The sequence below is a fragment of the Apium graveolens genome, unplaced genomic scaffold, assembly GCF_009905375.1.
Source record: "Apium graveolens cultivar Ventura unplaced genomic scaffold, ASM990537v1 ctg7258, whole genome shotgun sequence".
NCBI classification, from domain to species: Eukaryota; Viridiplantae; Streptophyta; class Magnoliopsida; order Apiales; family Apiaceae; genus Apium; species Apium graveolens.
Genome location: NW_027420175.1, coordinates 77039 through 94394, shown reverse-complemented (window position 1 = coordinate 94394; position 17356 = coordinate 77039). Strand labels below are relative to the sequence as shown.

The following is a 17356-nucleotide window of genomic DNA, read 5'->3' as shown; positions in this document are numbered from 1 at the left end:
AATTATTAATTAATTAAATCTTGTTTAATTCATAATAATTAAACCGTTAGTCTGATTTGAGTGAAATGAAGACCCTTAGATTCAGAAAAATGAAACAAATCCAATAAAAATAATTGCAAATTATAATTTCTTCCGAAAGAAAGTCATCTTGTGATAGTTAAAGGTTTATAGGCCCTAATATAGGTAGAATCGGGTCAAATAATCCCGAAAAATTATAAATAAAACCAAATAGGGTTAGTTAATATGGGTATAAGTCTAGTATCGATTCTAAAAAATAATTGTCAGATTAAAATCAATTATGTGCCTTATGTGCTATGTGCTTTACATGATTATGTGAACCTTATGTGTTATATAATTCTTTATATTTATATACGCGAGTCAGATAGAAACGCATGGGTAGATTATTAGGGTTACGTGGTATCAATTTGAGATACGCGTATGTAGTAAGTTATCTAAATGACTACCTTTCCATGATTGATTCAGTATCAGCAAGGCAAATCAAGCAGGAGACCAAAGGCGGTGAGTTGAACCAGGTTAAGTATGCGCCAGGCAAGTTTTTCCCCTATTCTAAATTCAGAATAGTAAAATATATCCTACTTTCCATATCAATTACACATTGATAATTCTTGTTCATATACAATGATACAAAATTGATACACAATTATTGATTCTTGTTTCTATTTCATTTCGATTCTTGATTTCTCCAAATTTATTGAATCCTCTATTCATATTCCAATATTTTCACCCTTGTTACATATATTATGATATATCCTAATGTTGGGATACATCAAAAGCATTCCGATTATTCCAGATGCTCATCTTTGGACTGGATGGTTACCATACGGATTGGGTTTTACCCAGACCATTAATTAATAAGTCGTAGTTTCCTGAGTACTCCCTATGTTGGTTGGGTCTATGTAGGTGGGTATAGATCCGCACTGTATCCTGACTGATCAGCATGTTATAGTGTATAGTTAGTTCTTGTTTCCAGTCCCATTCATTTGGCACTCGCCAGTAATGGCACTTTATTTTTCCATACATATAGAAATGGTTGTTCAAACCATCAGAATTCGATTCATTTATTTTCTCTTGTTACCACATATATTGTTACAGGCTTGTTGAGCAATTTTTGGCTCACCATCTTTTATTGTTATTCCTATTTTTTTTCAGTCAAGGTAGAGAATGTAATCCATCAGAACTCGCATAGTCAAGAAGCGAGTCAAGCAGCGGGACCCTCTTATACCAAGAGTGTTCATCCCTATCCCAGAAAAGAGCTTTGAGTTACCAGATCAGGTGTAGCAGGATAAGTAGTAGTGTTGGTTTGAATTAAAGTTGTTTGATGAGAAATGTAGATAGAATAAAGGTTTAGCAGGTTCATTCTCGATGTATAAAGGGAAGACTGTTAGGAGTTGTCCTACATCATTTGTGGGAGAGGCAGATTGGTTGTTAATAAGCAGCGAGTTAAATCCGTTAGTATGATCTTTTGGGATGTGCCTAAAAATAAATTTGTGCGGTATTGGCCCAAAGCAAAAAATATCATACTAATGTAAAGTTAAGACTGAGACGCGGCCCAACCTACTTCCTCAACTTTCCATTTCTAAATATCTAGGTATGTTTCTACATGACTTCATCATATTCTTACACTTTATATACACCCACAAACACAATAAAACAAACTTTCATAGATACACTTAAATGGCAAGATGAGAATATTAGAGCCCTGATAAGAGAGGGTGATGAAAGGGAAAAGTTGGATAAATGCTGCAGTATTATTATTTTAATGATGCAGCAATCTGAGAAACCTGAGAAGTCAGTTACCAATATTAATACGTAAGGAAGACGGAAGTTACAAATATGAATCAAAAACCTGAGAAGTCAATCTCGAGGGTTTTTAAAAGTTTGGATCCACTTAAATCTTATCTTGCAAAATATCTGCAACATATAAATGAAAATGTTGTCAGCAAGAAACGTAACAGCAGTAGTGGCTTTTGGGACTTGGTAGTGGGCACAGAGAATAATGATGATCTATCTTTACTCAATGGCTACAGTTGGGAAGATTACTATAGAGAGGGTAATCACATAAATAAGTGTGATCCGTGTTCCAATTTTCCTGCTGGTTGTGAGATTCAGAAGTAGTATGCCCAAAACATAAAAAACAGAGGACTGAAATAGTTGTTCAGATACTTGATGACAGAACTTGCACTAGTAATCTTACGACAGTGAACTCATGTGCCGAACATCTATTAGAAGTAGTGGTGGTTGAAGCTTGCATAAATGCTACTGAAGTTAAGCATGAGGATACTATATCGGGATTGGTAAATTCCTTGCTGACATTTGACAAAGTTTTAGAGCCTCACACCAATGACGCACATGGTATCTATTCAGCAGATTATTCATTAAAACAACATTCTTCCATTATTGAAGAGAACGTAAATTACTCCATTCGTACATCTAGAGGTTGTTAGGAGTTGTCTTACATCATTTGTGGGAGAGGCAGATTGGTTGTTAATAAGCAGCGAGTTAACTCTGTTAGTATGACCTTTTGGGATGTGCCTAAAAATAAATTCGTGTGGTTTTGGCCCAAAGCAAAAAATATCATACTAATGTAAAGTTAAGACTCGCACGCGGCCCAACCTACTTCCTCAACCTTCAATTTCTAAATATCTAGGTATGTTTCTACATGACTTCATCATTTCTTACACTTTATATACACCCACAAACACAATCGAACAAACTTTCATAGATACACTTAAATGACGAGACGAGAATATTAGAACCCTGGTAAGTGAGGGTGATGAAAGGGAAAAGTTGGATAAATGCTGTAATTTTATTGTTTTAATGATGCAGCAATCTGAGAAACTTGAAAAGTCAGTTACCAATATTAATACATATGGAAGACAGAAGTTACGAATACGAATCAGAAACCTGAGAAGTCAATCTCGAGGGTTTTTTGAAAGTTTGGATCCACTTGTATCTTATCTTGCAAAATATCTGCAACATATAAATGAAAACATTGTCAGCAAGAAATGTAACAGCAGTAGTGTCTTTTGGGACTCGGTAGTGGGCACAGAGAATAATGATGATCTATCTTTGCTCAATGGCTACAGCTGGGAAGATTACTATAGAGAGGGTAATCACATAAATAAGTGTGATCTGTGTTCAAATTTTTCTGTTGGTCGTGGGATTCATGAAGCACTATTCCCAAAAATAAAAAACAGAAGACTGAAATAGTTGTTCAGATACCTGATGACAGAACTTGCATTAGTAATCTTACGATAGTGAACTCATGTGTGGAACATCTATTAGAAACAGTGCTGGTTGAAGCTTGAATAAATGCTACTGAAGTTAAGCATGAGGATACTAAATCGGGATAAGTAAATTCCTTGCTGATATTTGACAAAGTTTTAGAGCCTCACACCAATGACGCACATGGCATCTCTTCAGCAGATTATTCACTAAAATAACATTCTTTCCATTATTGAAGAGAACGCAAATTACTCCATTCGTACATCTGAAGCCAATGATGCATGGCAGGTTACCAAAAGCATTATCATCTGCAAGCTATAGTAAGTTTAATAAACAAAAGGAGAGGCCTCGATTAATAATGGCAAAAAATGTAGACAGTTAATACAAGATTGTATTAAGGAATTGCGGGAACTCGTGCCACATGGGTCCAAGGTATGTTATGTGGACCATTTCTTTTGCCATTCTAATCGTGTGCCTCAATGTTCATCATTTAATGTATTTTGAATAAAATTTGATGATCTCATAAAAAATTCTTATGCAAGTATATATCTTTCTATAAGTCTTTGCTATAATTTATTAGACATTCATTTCCAAAATCATGACTTTTTGTATAAACCCCTTTCTGGATTTAACACTTTCTACAAGGGAATAAGATACTTCAGAGATAAAAATTTAGCAAACAAAAAGTTAGAGTCTATGATATTAGTTATTCTTTCTTGGTAATTTACTCCGGTAGAATTCTGCAATTGGTTGACCAGGAAATTGTTACATGTGGATCTTTCAGTTATGAGCAAGGATCAAGCTGGGCAATGGAAGTGGGAATTCACTTAAGAGTTTTACCGGTGACGGTAGAACATATTGTTGCAAGTGGGCAAATGTTGGTAAAAGTTAATTTGGGAGTGCAGTTGAAAACCGTTGTGTACTTATTAAAACATTACAAATGATTCTTTTGAAATGCCCTAGTGAGTAATGGGAAGCGGGCTACTCTCCGAAAACGGGCGATCTTCTTCTTCTTTTTATATCTTTGGATGTTTGAGGGGAGTGATCATTCCCATTATCTAGAATATATTGAAATAAGTCTTTGTACTTGTATCTAGATGCTATGTGAGGATCGCAGCCCCTTTCTTGAAATTGTGAAAACAATAAGGAGCTTGGGTTAGCAATGGACATGTTTGGCAAATCTTATAAGCAAGCTTATTGGCTTATAAGCCCGCAACAGCTTATTGACGAGTGTTTGTCGACCCACTTATAAGTTGAATTTACAAGTTATAAACTGATAAGTTGAATGTTAATAACGAGGTACTTAATCTTAACTTATTTTTTATTTTTAATTTTTTTATCAGTTTTAGTTTTAAAATATATTTTTTTTAAAATGTCAATCAAACTTAAATATAAGAATTAAGATAATTATATTTAAAAATTATTTATTTTAGTTTATTTAATTAAAAAAATCTAACTTATAAATTAAATTATCCAAACATTTGTATAACTTATAAGCATTTATCAAGTTATGACTTATCACTTATCAGACGCTTATTCAACTTAAGTTATAAGTTAATTATATTAAATTTCCCAAACGGACACGTATTAAAGGACGGTACAGAAGTCTACAATGGGAAAATCTCGATATACTATGTGGTGGATATACTATTCTTTGTTAAACGTGCCATGGCAACTTCTTGATTCTATTGCATTTCAAGTTGCAAAGAACAATCAACTTAATAAAAGACTATTTCTACAATCCTTTATTTTCATATCCTTGGACCTGACTGGTTTTATGTTACAAATGTAATTTATTATGTTTAAATTGTTTTTAAATTGATACTCTTTGCTGGGGCAGGACAATATGAACATGGACAAATGCACTGTGCTCACTCTTGAAGATATTGCAACAAAAGGCATTATGTTCAAGGGCTGTGACGTTTAACAGATAGGACTGTTTAGAAGACAACACACTATAAACCTAGAAGAATGGTCCTTAAAGTATAATTCTCTTTTTTGGTCTCTACACGAGTGGTTTTCGATTTTTTGTTCTATCAGATCTTTTTGCCACTGCAAAATCGTATGGTGCTGCAAGGGAGCGGATCTTTGTTTGGTTTTTCTTCTTGGTGAAGTTTCGTGAGAGTTGTGATAGTGTCATGTTGAATTCGTGTAATTTTAAGATGTGGTGCTGTATAATGAACTATCAAATGAAGTTTTAATTTAAAATTTCTTTTGAAAGCTTAATGTCTGCTGTGTTGTTATTATTACGAAATAAAAAAATATAGCAAACATTCTGGATTTTGATAAATTTATACAGGCATGAGCTATATTACCATTTTTACTGTCCCGGAAAATTAACAGCCTAGCATCAAACAAAACACTGCTACCTTTTTTTTCTTGCAACTGCCTGTCTGCCATTTTTTCATAGCTTATAGTGAGAAAGCGTTGGTGTACCATACATTGCTCTGGACTGATGGTAGAGTGCATATTCCAAGGGCACTATTTCCTTGTACATAGGTTGGTTGCTGTCAGACATAAGCTCCATTATCGGGCCGTATGGCTTCAGTAAGTTCTTAGCACTCGGATACAGAAAACATGCTGCTGATACCCTTATTTGATCACTGTGTGCCAGTACTCTATGATCTGCACTTTTGAATTGTCGTTTGAAATAATCTGTACTCACAAAGTAAGGAAAAAGAGTTATTTAAAAAATTTGAAAATAAAAAATCGCTCTGTTGGTTCTGGAAAACTCAGCAGTATACAGAGTACGACAGTATCAGAATTGTAACTTTTATATAATTTAAAAAAAAATAAAGTATACAGCTACCTGCATAAGATCTCCAATGTGGGCTATCAGAGCACCGGGAATTGGAGGAACATCAACCCAGTGATCTTGATGAAGAAATTGGAGGCCACCAATTGTGTCTTGTAGTAGTATAGTTAGAAATGTAGGGTCTGAATGCCGTGGAGCTCCAAAGGCAAGATCAGGCTCAGGGCAAGCCGGATAATATAACCAGGTCAAGAACTCACTTTTCATGCATTTAATGCGCGACAAATAGTCACTGCTTAACCCTAAAGCTTCAGATAGCAATTCCGATAGGGTCGCTCTCAGTTTGATCATTGACTGCACATAATCTCCCATTTCTTTCCTGCGAAATAAAAAGAAAAATAAAAAGAATAAAGGGAAGATAATTTTATATGAAAAGACCATATATGGGGAGAGAATTAAAATACATGCACATGCATAAATAATATGACATAAATTTCCTGCTATTTTGACCACCAAATATTTTTGAACATTAATAAAGCACATGAATAAGATAAAAAAAAAACACACAAAGTGAATATTAACTCAGATTTTGTGGTGGCAGTTTCACGGATATTTGAAGTGATTCTAGTATTAGTGTGGCTTCTTTCAAATGAGACTGAAAATGAATTGAATTAACCTCAAATGCATATATAAGATCTTGAATTAAGACTCGCATGTACATAAAATTAATATTTATTAAAAATAAATATTCATAAATGATATTACTATAAGATATGTGCAGGTTATTATTGATTCCACCTTGGATGCTTTATCATCCTGGAGCGGAACTCAAGCCAGAATGCAACCCGCGATTCCTTTAGCAACTATAAACGAAATTCATCACTAAGCCGAAAATGACAACAATTTACATTAAGGACATAAGAATATAAAAAGATAGTAAAAGAAAATTTGCACATATTATACATAAAAATTAAAATGGAAGAGGCAGTAATCAATTAATTATTCTTTTGAATCATTCTTTCACTGCAAAGATATAATCAAATATATAAGAAGAAGACACTTATATTCTGACTTCTCAACATTTGCGCCTTTCACAAAATTTTCCACGGGTAGAGATCCAGTGTAGAAATTTTCAAATCAAATAAATTCAAATGGTGAATTAAAAGATATAAGATAGAATCAAACAATATAATGTTGAATTTAATATGTGTGGACATATTAAAAAAGAATTTTCAATTAATCGTAATAAAGGCAAAGAATGTAAAAAAGATAAATAAGGTATAAAGAAAATAAAATTAGAGTATATGGGAAAAATCTTGAATTAATTATAAATATAAATACTGAAAAGAATCTTTAATTCATTATTTAAAGAACAAAGTAATAGATGTTTATTTATAGTTAAGTTTGATAAACTTTTGTACTACTTAATAAAAATAAATGTCAAAAATAACAAGGACAAAAATAAATGGTTTAACTACAACAATATCATTGCAAGAAAATATCGCGCGGATTTAAATAAGGATATCATCGTAAAAATCATTTATCATTATAAATAAATATTACATTACTAATTAATTTTTTTAATAATTTCTTAACACAAGTAAATATAAAATAACTAATTTTATAAATTTGCTTAAAGATTTTAAATAAAAAATGACCAAATTATAAGTTTTCAGAAAAGGGTATCCACAAATCTTTAGATTTTTTCTTTAATTTTTTAATTATAAAATGAATGTGGAAGAAGGGTAAAGGGTCACTGTTGATAGTATAGGGCTAAGGTTAGTGTGAATTATTGTTATTGTTAGGTTATAGCATCAGATTTCTATATTAACTTAGGGATCTCTATGCAACACTTCTCTAAATAGTAGATATAGAATAAATCAATTTGGAACAACTTATGTGAAATTGTTCAAGCTGGAATTTGAGGATAGAAAACTTTTTGAAGTCAATAAGTTGTAGAAATTCCTCCAAGTCCAATATCGTGAAGTCTAGAAGAGCTATGTAGTGAAGTTCATCAAAGCCAAGTAGTAAAGTCTGATCCACAATATTATGAAGTTCAAATTTGGTCTATATGGAGAAGTCCAAATTTTCTCTAGATCGAAAAATCTAACTATGTGCTATACCGTGAAATCAAGAAAGATGTTATATCAAAAAGTTAAAGTTATTCAAGATCATGAAATCCAAGTTGTACTATATCGTGACAAACGAACGAAGGTACAAATTTACAAGAAAATAAGAAACATACCACTACAACACATTGTACATGGAGGGGTCCGTGAATATGTGTCAAGCCTATACTTAAACTTGGAGAGAAAGAAAAGAACAAATACACAGCAAAAGAGGAGGAGCGTACAAAAGAGAAAAGTGGTCCTAAAATCTACAAAGGTGCAACGTGCACACCTAGTACTACATTATTTTTTATATATAATGCATTTACAATTATTAGTTCTGTGTAACCAATAGGAGATTCGTTTTGTAATATATTTTCTCTCTCTATAAGCCAAACTCTAGAGCTTGTTCTTGGGAAGTAGCCAAGAAGAATAACATTGTTTTTTCTTGAAAGTTGTAGCATAATTTCTTTATATCTTATATAAAGTAAATTGAGTAAAATATCTATGTGTTCTTGCATAGTTATATATATGTTGTGTAATAACCCCAAAAATTTTGGACTTTTTGTAAACCTTATGACTAGTTATTTTGCTGAATAAGAAAACTTTTAATGCCACACAATGTAGCAATTCTTTTATCGATATTCTGAGGTCTTATTAGTACTCTATATGGTATATAAGTGTATGTAAAGATCGTCAGAATCCAAATCGAACACTTTGATTTTTCCCAAAAATCCACCAGATACCGAAAGAATTGAGTATAAGGTAACAGGATAAAAATGATTTAAATTCAAGGATTATAAGAGGGGATCATAAAAGGAATATAATTTATTGAGAAGGGTTTAGGGGAACCCAAGTAATAAGATCCCGGGTATAATCTCTCAAACGATAAACGAGAACGAAAGTTAAGCGAACCGTAAAATAAATAAACGACCAAGAGACAAGCTTGTACAAGAAGGCAAGGATTGTGACATCATCAAACCACAAGGAAGAGACATGTGGCAAATGGATGACATAGACATGGTGACATAAGCATGACAAATGGAGGGATTGTTGGTTGATTTACAAGCCACACAAATTTTACCATGGTTAAAAGGTAATAAAGCAAAACAAAAGGAAACAACCAAGCAAAACAAATCAAAAACACAAAACACAAATTAGAAGTTGACTTTTTCTTTCCAAGAACAAAAGCTCTCGGCCAAAACTAGAGCAGCAACTTTAAACTACCATATCTCCTTCAATACTCACTCAAATAGTATGTTCTATAGCGCTTTGGAAAGGTATAGAGATGGCCTACAACTCTTGTTCACAAGTCTCGTCCAAATAAGCATGGTAAGACCCTCGTTTTGACATTTCTTTCAATCTGACGTTTAGAAACTTCAAAACCTAACTTTGTGTTCTTGATTTCTTTGGAAAGATCAAGCTTGTAGGAGGCTCCCTAAAACTTCCTAGCTACTTTAATCACTCCAAGGAAGGTATAACACCTCCAAACCCTAGCTTTACTTTGAGTATTATGATGGTTTTGATGGTTATAGTAAATGAGAAGCATGATGCTTGTGTGTTTAGAGTTTGGATTGGATTTGTAGTAATTTAGATGTTGAAATCTTGTTTATAGTTAATGAAACTTAAGTATAGCTAGTAGTTCATGTGTGGGGTTGTATAAATTGGAAAATCTTGAGGTTTGGGGACTGATGTAGTAGGGTTTGGATGAGGGTTGGTTGTATTGTTGGTTGTGAGTTGAATGGTGGTTGTTTGGAGTGGTTTAAAACTTGGTAATCGCGTAAACATAGTCGTCGTAATGCCCAATTGCATACAACTGCTTGTTCTTAGTGTTTGGGACAGAGAGCTAACTATTGAATCTGTGACTTTGCCATGTTTAGTTAGATTATGTCGTAAACTTCGTTTTGATATGTGGTTCGCTTGAATCCGATGTACGGTTTAGGAGAAACGACCGTTTTAAGTAACGGCGTTTCGCGAACGAAACATTACCCCTCGCCTTACTTTGAAACCTTGGTTAAGGCCCTTAAATGACTAATTGGAGTATGAAACAATTATGTAAAGTGGACTAGGCAATTGGTAGGGTACTCGCGAAAGCGTTGCCTTAAAATTCGTAATATTTAATTTATTAAAAATGGTGGAGCCGAGGGTACTCGAACGACTTATGTGATTTGTTAAGCGTAGAAATGACCATAAGCAAACGTTAGGGTTCAATTGGTTAAAGCCTAGTTTCTTAAGCGACCGCGGTTTAATTCCGGCTTATATTGTTGTTCATAGGTTACCGGACCCACTCTAAGCTTAAGTCTACCCCGGAGCACTCAGGCAAGTTTTATACCCGTTATACTGTTGTTGTGATGTAAATATATGTATATGCATTATCTTGTGATAAGTGCATGATTGTTATTAGCAAATTTTGCAATATATTGGAGCATACTGATATGGTATATATGCATGTCTGTTTCGTAATCTTGATATCTTATTCTTGATTCAAATGCTTATAAGTTGCATAATATCTATGCTAGAGATAAGCAGTAGTTGCGTATACCCTTAGTACAGGGGACCCAAAGTTGAACATTTTCTAAACCGGGAGTCGATGTTCCCGAGTATAATATATATATATATATATATATATATATATATATATATATATATATTTATATATATAGATATAGTTTTCAAAACTATTAATCGAATAAGGTTTATTCGATAACTTTATTTTATTTAATGAATATTATTTTGAATATTCATTCGAGGACTTATGACTCCGCTTATTTTATTAAATAAATATTATTTTGAATATTCATTCGAGGACTTATGACTCCGCTTACTTTATTTAATGAATATTATTTTGAATATTCATTCGAGGACTTAAGACTCCGTTTATTTTATTTAATGAATATTATTTTAAATATTCATTCGAGGACTTATGACTCCGCTTACTTTATTTAATGAATATTATTTTGAATATTCATTCGAGGACTTAAGACTCCGTTTATTTTATTTAATGAATAATATTTTGAATATTCATTTGAGGACTTATGACTCCGCTTATTTACTAAATAATATTCTTTATTTTATTAAAGAATAATGTTTCGATAATCAAACTTATTTTCGATTATTCAAATAAAGATCATACGTTCGTATAAGTATATCTTTGGTTATTTATTATTCATTTCAAGTATAAGTTTTAAAACTTCTACTTCAGTTATTTTAATAAGGATTATCCTTGTGGGAATATTATTTAAATAATAATATTCAGATATTTTCTAATATATCGGGACTGATTTATTTTATTAAATCAGCATTACTCCAAACATTCTTAAAAAATGTTTTCGAGTCTTCAAAATAATTTTAAAAGTTAGAGCAGATTCCAAAACTCGTTTTCGAATTTAAGATCTTCCTTTCGAAGGGGATTTAAATACTCGCTCAAAAATCTGAGGGATCCGGCTCCGTGATGTATTCTTATATTCGCAACAAGGTTGCTGTTTTGATAAAAGAGTTTTTGATTACTTACCCAACACTCGGGAAGTAAAATTCTTGGAATAAGTTAATCCATTAACAGGCATCGCCTGGGAAATATCGGTGAGTTTTTCTTTCCAACTAGATGCGACTTCCTGGCGGAGTCGTATCAACAAGTTCCTACTTAGGAAAAGGGGAGACGAGCTTTACGTTTCAGAGTCATGGATTTCATCTAAACTAGGAGTGGCGTAAGTGGTCGAGTGGCGCCGGCCCAGCCTTATTATATTGGCCCAAATGGCCTTGAAGTTCCGCTAAGACGGTCCAGTCCTTAGGAGTCCAGTGTTCGGTTGACAAGTAAATCCGACAGGTTCTCCTCTACATGTAGAAAATGGTGGGGCTGTACTACTGCGACTGATCATCGTAAGTGGTCTTCCTGGCGCGGCAAACTCCTGTAATGAGTTCATCATCCAGTTTGGATATTTTTGCAACACTACCCTGAGCATTCGATCGAAAGGCTACAGATGGGTGATTGCTGAGGCCTTGACAGGGTCAAACGGTTATAATGATGTTTCCCTCAAATGAAGTATCTCGTAACTTCATTTCTTTTAAACAACATTTCAAGGATTGAATCTATTCAAGTCTTATCTTGTAGTCTCATCTATGTGATGAACTTTCGAAATTGTTTATACCTTGAACGGTGGTGGTTCAAGTAGTATTCGGAAAAGATATAAGTATATTGGAGTATCTTGTAACTTCATCTTTTCAACTTATATCCAGTTAATGATTATCTTATGAATGACAAAGATTTTCAGAAAAACGTTGAGACAAGGTTAGATATATGAGATCACCTTGCAACGATATTTTTAAATAGTTATAAACTGGAACTCTGTGTATATTATACATGTGAGAGGATTTCAAAAATTGTGAAAAGTATATATGTATATATATACTGAATATTTTGCGACTTGGTCGCGTTAAGATATCAACTTGGTTCATTTCTTCTGGACCAAGACTTTCATGAGTACTATGAGAATGCTCATATATTGTTAATTATTATACATATTATTTTGGTGGGCTTGTTGCTCACCCTTGCTTTCTTCTTTCTTCACACAACAACAGATAGAAAAGATGAACAGGACCAAGCTTCCAATTCGTAAGCGGTCAGGAAACGTTCTGCAGTTTTCTGGAAGCGTTGATGCCACCGTAGCTGAGGTAGGAACTACCAATAGGCTAGGCTTTCAACTATTGATGAACCAGACTTATGTATATTATGAATTGTAATAATGGCAAAGAATATGTAAATTATTCAGAAACCCTTTTGAGGTGAAATGGTTTATAATTGTGGAATAAAATGACTTGTGTTATTTTTGGATATTCATCTGTGAGACTATAACTTGTGGTGTGTGTGTATATTGTGGGGTCACAGTACGCAGTAGTTGGTTGATTATTAAGATTAAATATTATTAAGGGAAATGGAACTCGTGACAACCCGGATCCCCGACCCCGGATTTGGGGGTGTTACATGTAGTTAGTTTTATATTTTATTTGTTAACTAAAACAATGACCATTATCACTGATGTTGTGTCAAGAGTCTTAAAACACATAGAAGAAATACATGTAAATAATCATAAGTGTATTTGACAAATAAGTTAAAATTTGGGCGAACTAACTAACAATAGAAATCTCTGGGAACTAAAAAGTAGAGCAAAGAAAATGTAATAAATTAATTGGCACAGTGGTAAATAATAAAGAATAATTAATACTTCTTGTAAATGAACTAACTAAACTCACGTAAGGGTGTAACTAAATTGGAGTCATAACTAATTTTACTTGCAAAAAAATCGTGAATGTTTTTCGCAACTACCAATCGTCGGACACTCTTAGATATTCGGGTGGCATTAGCCAATATCTTTAAATTGATATTACAATTCAGTTTTATTACTTCTTCATTTAAGTTACATCCATTAAAAAATGAACAGAGAAATGGCAGTTAAAATTGTATAAGGAAAATTAAATATGTAAAATGATTGTACAATCTTTATAGATATACATAAAAGGGAATGACTTACCTATAATTAGGGTCACGTTTACCTCATCAACTTGAATAGTAACAAGAAGCAAGTGATGATCAATAAGTCACCTCGTTAAAGGAACCTTGCTCCAACATATAACCAACATATTTCAATTTACCTTATATGTTTATACGGAAAAGGTAAGAAGCAAGCATTTCCCTATAATTAAATTGATGTTAAATTAATCAAAAAAACAAAATTGAGAGAATAAGTTTGGATACCGTACATGTCATCTTGCAAGCTTGCCAAGCTAGTTATAGTTTAACAGATTAGCTCAAACAATAAGATTTTAACTTCAGGTCCAGCAAAATTTATAAATTTCGAAAAGATCATTCCTGAGTTGTGATAAATTATATCCATTACATAATTAAGAGTAACGAAATAGTATACCAGCAGCAAGAAAGAATTTAATGCAAGGTGTTAAGTATAGACTCTTCATAACTAATATCGAACATACTGAAGTTTTGAACTAACATGTTGATATCAACGCTTGGTGGGAGGAATCCAGATCAGCACCAAAAATATGTTGAGCCAAAAATGATGATCATATATAAAGTACTCTAACAAGTATCTTAATTATATTTTTTAAGTAATTTTTTAAATGATTAAACACCTTACTAAATCAGATGATATGATGTTGTTCTTTTGTTTGGGAATGCAGAGAGTTGGGTATATCAATAAGAGAAAGAGCCTAATGAGTAGACACAATTAAGACTAGTTTTTATTTTGTGCCTTCCTCTACATATGTGTTATAAGATATATAGGTCACATGTACAAAATGCCTATTCTATACCAGTACTTATAAAATATATATTTTTCTACATGACATGATCACGTTGATGTATAGCTAAATTGAAAAAAAAAATCTTTTACGGTAACTTTTTCAACTAATCTCATTTAGAATAAACTAGTACTTATTAACTTATAATAGAAATAAAAAGTAAACTCCTAGACGGCTAGATGTATCTATACAAGATATGAAACTACTTAAATGTTGGTCGGATTATAATAATATTTTCGCAAAAAAAGCATGGGCATAAGCTATAATATTTTATTTATTTTTATCAACCTAAGTTCAACATCAAAATGATCAAAAAAGAAAGAAGGATCCAAATCTCTGAGTTGGGCTCTTGATGAGCGCTAGTATATTGCTTGATTTCTTCTTCAATTCTTAATGTTTTGTCCCTTATTTTTGTCTGGGTGAATGGACATTATTTTTGTAGGAGGAGAAAACTGATGGTTAATAAGCAGCATGTTACCTCCATTAGTATGAGGCATTTTGGTAAGTATCAAAAAATAAATTTATGCGGGCTCGGCCCAAATCGACAATATCATTTTAATGTGAAGAGGCCCGCACGTAGTCCAACAAGTAGTATCATTGCCAGGTTACTTATTGGGCCACCTGCGAACCTTAACTCCATATTAGTATGATATTATCCGCTTTATGCGCACGAATTTATTTTGGGGAACATCCCACACTACAACATATTTGCAATCATACTATTTTTTTGTCGTTGTGTGACAAGTATGTTTTCTGTTGTGTTTCCAACACTCGTGTGATTGAACATCAGACAATGGTTGTTTTTACCCTTGTAAAAATAGAGATTAAACAACCTGTTAGAGTACTTGTGTTAACATGGAAGACAGAACAGTTATTCAACAAACCATTGTTGGAACTTTTTAAAATAACTATTTTTTTATTTAACTACTGTCTATCTAACTTAACAATAATGGTTTTGTAAAAAACCATTATTGTTAACTTATTCGATATTTTCATAAACAACAGTTTATAATCTTTTTTTAACTAGTAAAACCATTATCATGAATGTTTTTTGTTTAAAAGATAATGGTGTAAAAAATTTAAACCATTGCAAAGAATATCAAAAGACAACAATTTTTTAAAAAAAATATATGTGCAGTGACACATACAACGGTCTTCATCATTTTTAAGTGGGTTGCACACAATTTTTTACAAAGTTAATCTCATTATTTAAAATAAATCAATTTTAAAATAAAATGATATTATAATAATTCAATTGTTATTTCACAATTGAAATTAAATTTATAATACAAAGGTTCTCTACAAGAATTACAACTATAACTTAAAATCTATTTCTAAATATGCTCATTAAGGTACACAATAACTAATTTGCATACATATACTCATAAGGGGTAGGGACAGTCAAGTTCCATTCAAGCCCACCGAGAATTTTCTTCTCCATAACTAGCACTTGTTGATTAGTGTAACCTTTGTGTGAAATTTTGGTAAAATCATTCACTTCAGGGGCCCATATCTCTTCATACTTTGAGGTTGTAAGCATTGAACTAATGCCCAATAACTGCAGTTCCTTCCTTCCCACTATCTCCGTTGCTAGATAGCGATCGATTATGTTGATTGTGAGGTAAATATTCTCTGGCATCAGATCCATTTTTTTGTGAATTTCAATCAACCAGTCTACAAGTATGGCTCTCATTTTCTTATTAATTTCAGGATGTGACTGTATGTAGTCAAAAACCTTGGTCTCATTCTACAAGAGAGAAGAGTTTGACAGGTTAGACTTGTGCAATATAGTACTACAAGTATTAAGTTCAATACAATTTGTTCAAGATTAAAATGTACCTCAAAAAGCTTGTAGAACTTGTACATGTCCTCCATATACTCAACAGCTGCCAACTCATTGTTGGCATCAGCAACATCAATATCAACAATTTGTACCTTGGGTTTCTTAGTTAATTTGCAAGCAGCAGGAGAACTATTACAACTGTTTCAGCGGCTGAAATAGCACCATTACAACCAGCCGGAATGCACGTTATTGGAGTAGATTCAAGAGCTACTAGTAATGTATCATGTCACCGTGATTCAGTCACTGAACCTATTATGGTTTTAATGTTTAGGCTAACTCGTTTTAGTCTATCTGCCCAACACTTATCAGTAAAGAAGTGTTCTTAAGGAATTATTTTCCTTGAAATTGCAAAGAAGTGTTAATCATATAAATATACATTCTTTTGTACTTCACTACTCGTTAGCACTAATAACAAGTATCCATTACACAATTAACTAACCATAAAGCAGCTGAAAAAACCAGCACAAAAAGCAGAGTTTAACGATAATGATGCAAAAACACAAGATTAAACTCGAAAATCAGATAAAGTCTATGAGAAAACTTAACTCTGCAAGTAGTAAAATACCGTATCATCACTTTGCAACTTTGCATTTGTGGGGAGCATTCATCATTTGTGAGGAGCATTCAACAATCTCTTATGCTTACTATTATGCTAAATGACTAAAAACAATTATCACTACCACACCAAAATAGCAGACCTTTGCCTTTTATCTTGTAATATAGTACTAGACAAAAGTTCAGGAAGAAATGGGAAGAAGTCATAAACACTAAACTGTCAACAAGTTATAAAATTATGATGTGAATACTTATGAAGTGCATTCATATCTCAACAAAAGGCCTCAACTAGTCTGACATCCTTATACAAAAGCAAATATAGGCATATAAAGAGTAACTAACAAAAAATACATTACTTAAAGGCAAAAAAAAGGCAGCACTGTAATAATTAGAAATCAATTAAAGGACTCGGACCAGTCTTAAACAGCAAAGTTCAAATGCTATATGTCTAGGTGGGATAACTAAAACAGAAGTTTAAGATAATAGTGATGAACCTACGGGTTATGGCAATCAGTAGTGTCCTCGTTTACAAGAAGAGACCAT

General features: G+C 32.7%; 1 protein-coding gene across 1 annotated transcript; it reads right to left on the bottom strand.

The window, feature by feature from the left end:
* Window positions 1–5650: 5650 nt before the first annotated feature.
* On the bottom strand, window positions 5651–17356 carry LOC141703969 (cyclin-B1-1-like). The gene is made up of 6 exons (XM_074507342.1): window positions 17344–17356; window positions 16698–16707; window positions 16255–16396; window positions 15792–16162; window positions 6091–6377; window positions 5651–5901 (listed from the first exon to the last, which is right to left on the bottom strand). The coding sequence occupies exons 1-6, from the start codon at window positions 17354–17356 to the stop codon at window positions 5651–5653; spliced, it is 1074 nt and encodes a 357-aa protein (XP_074363443.1).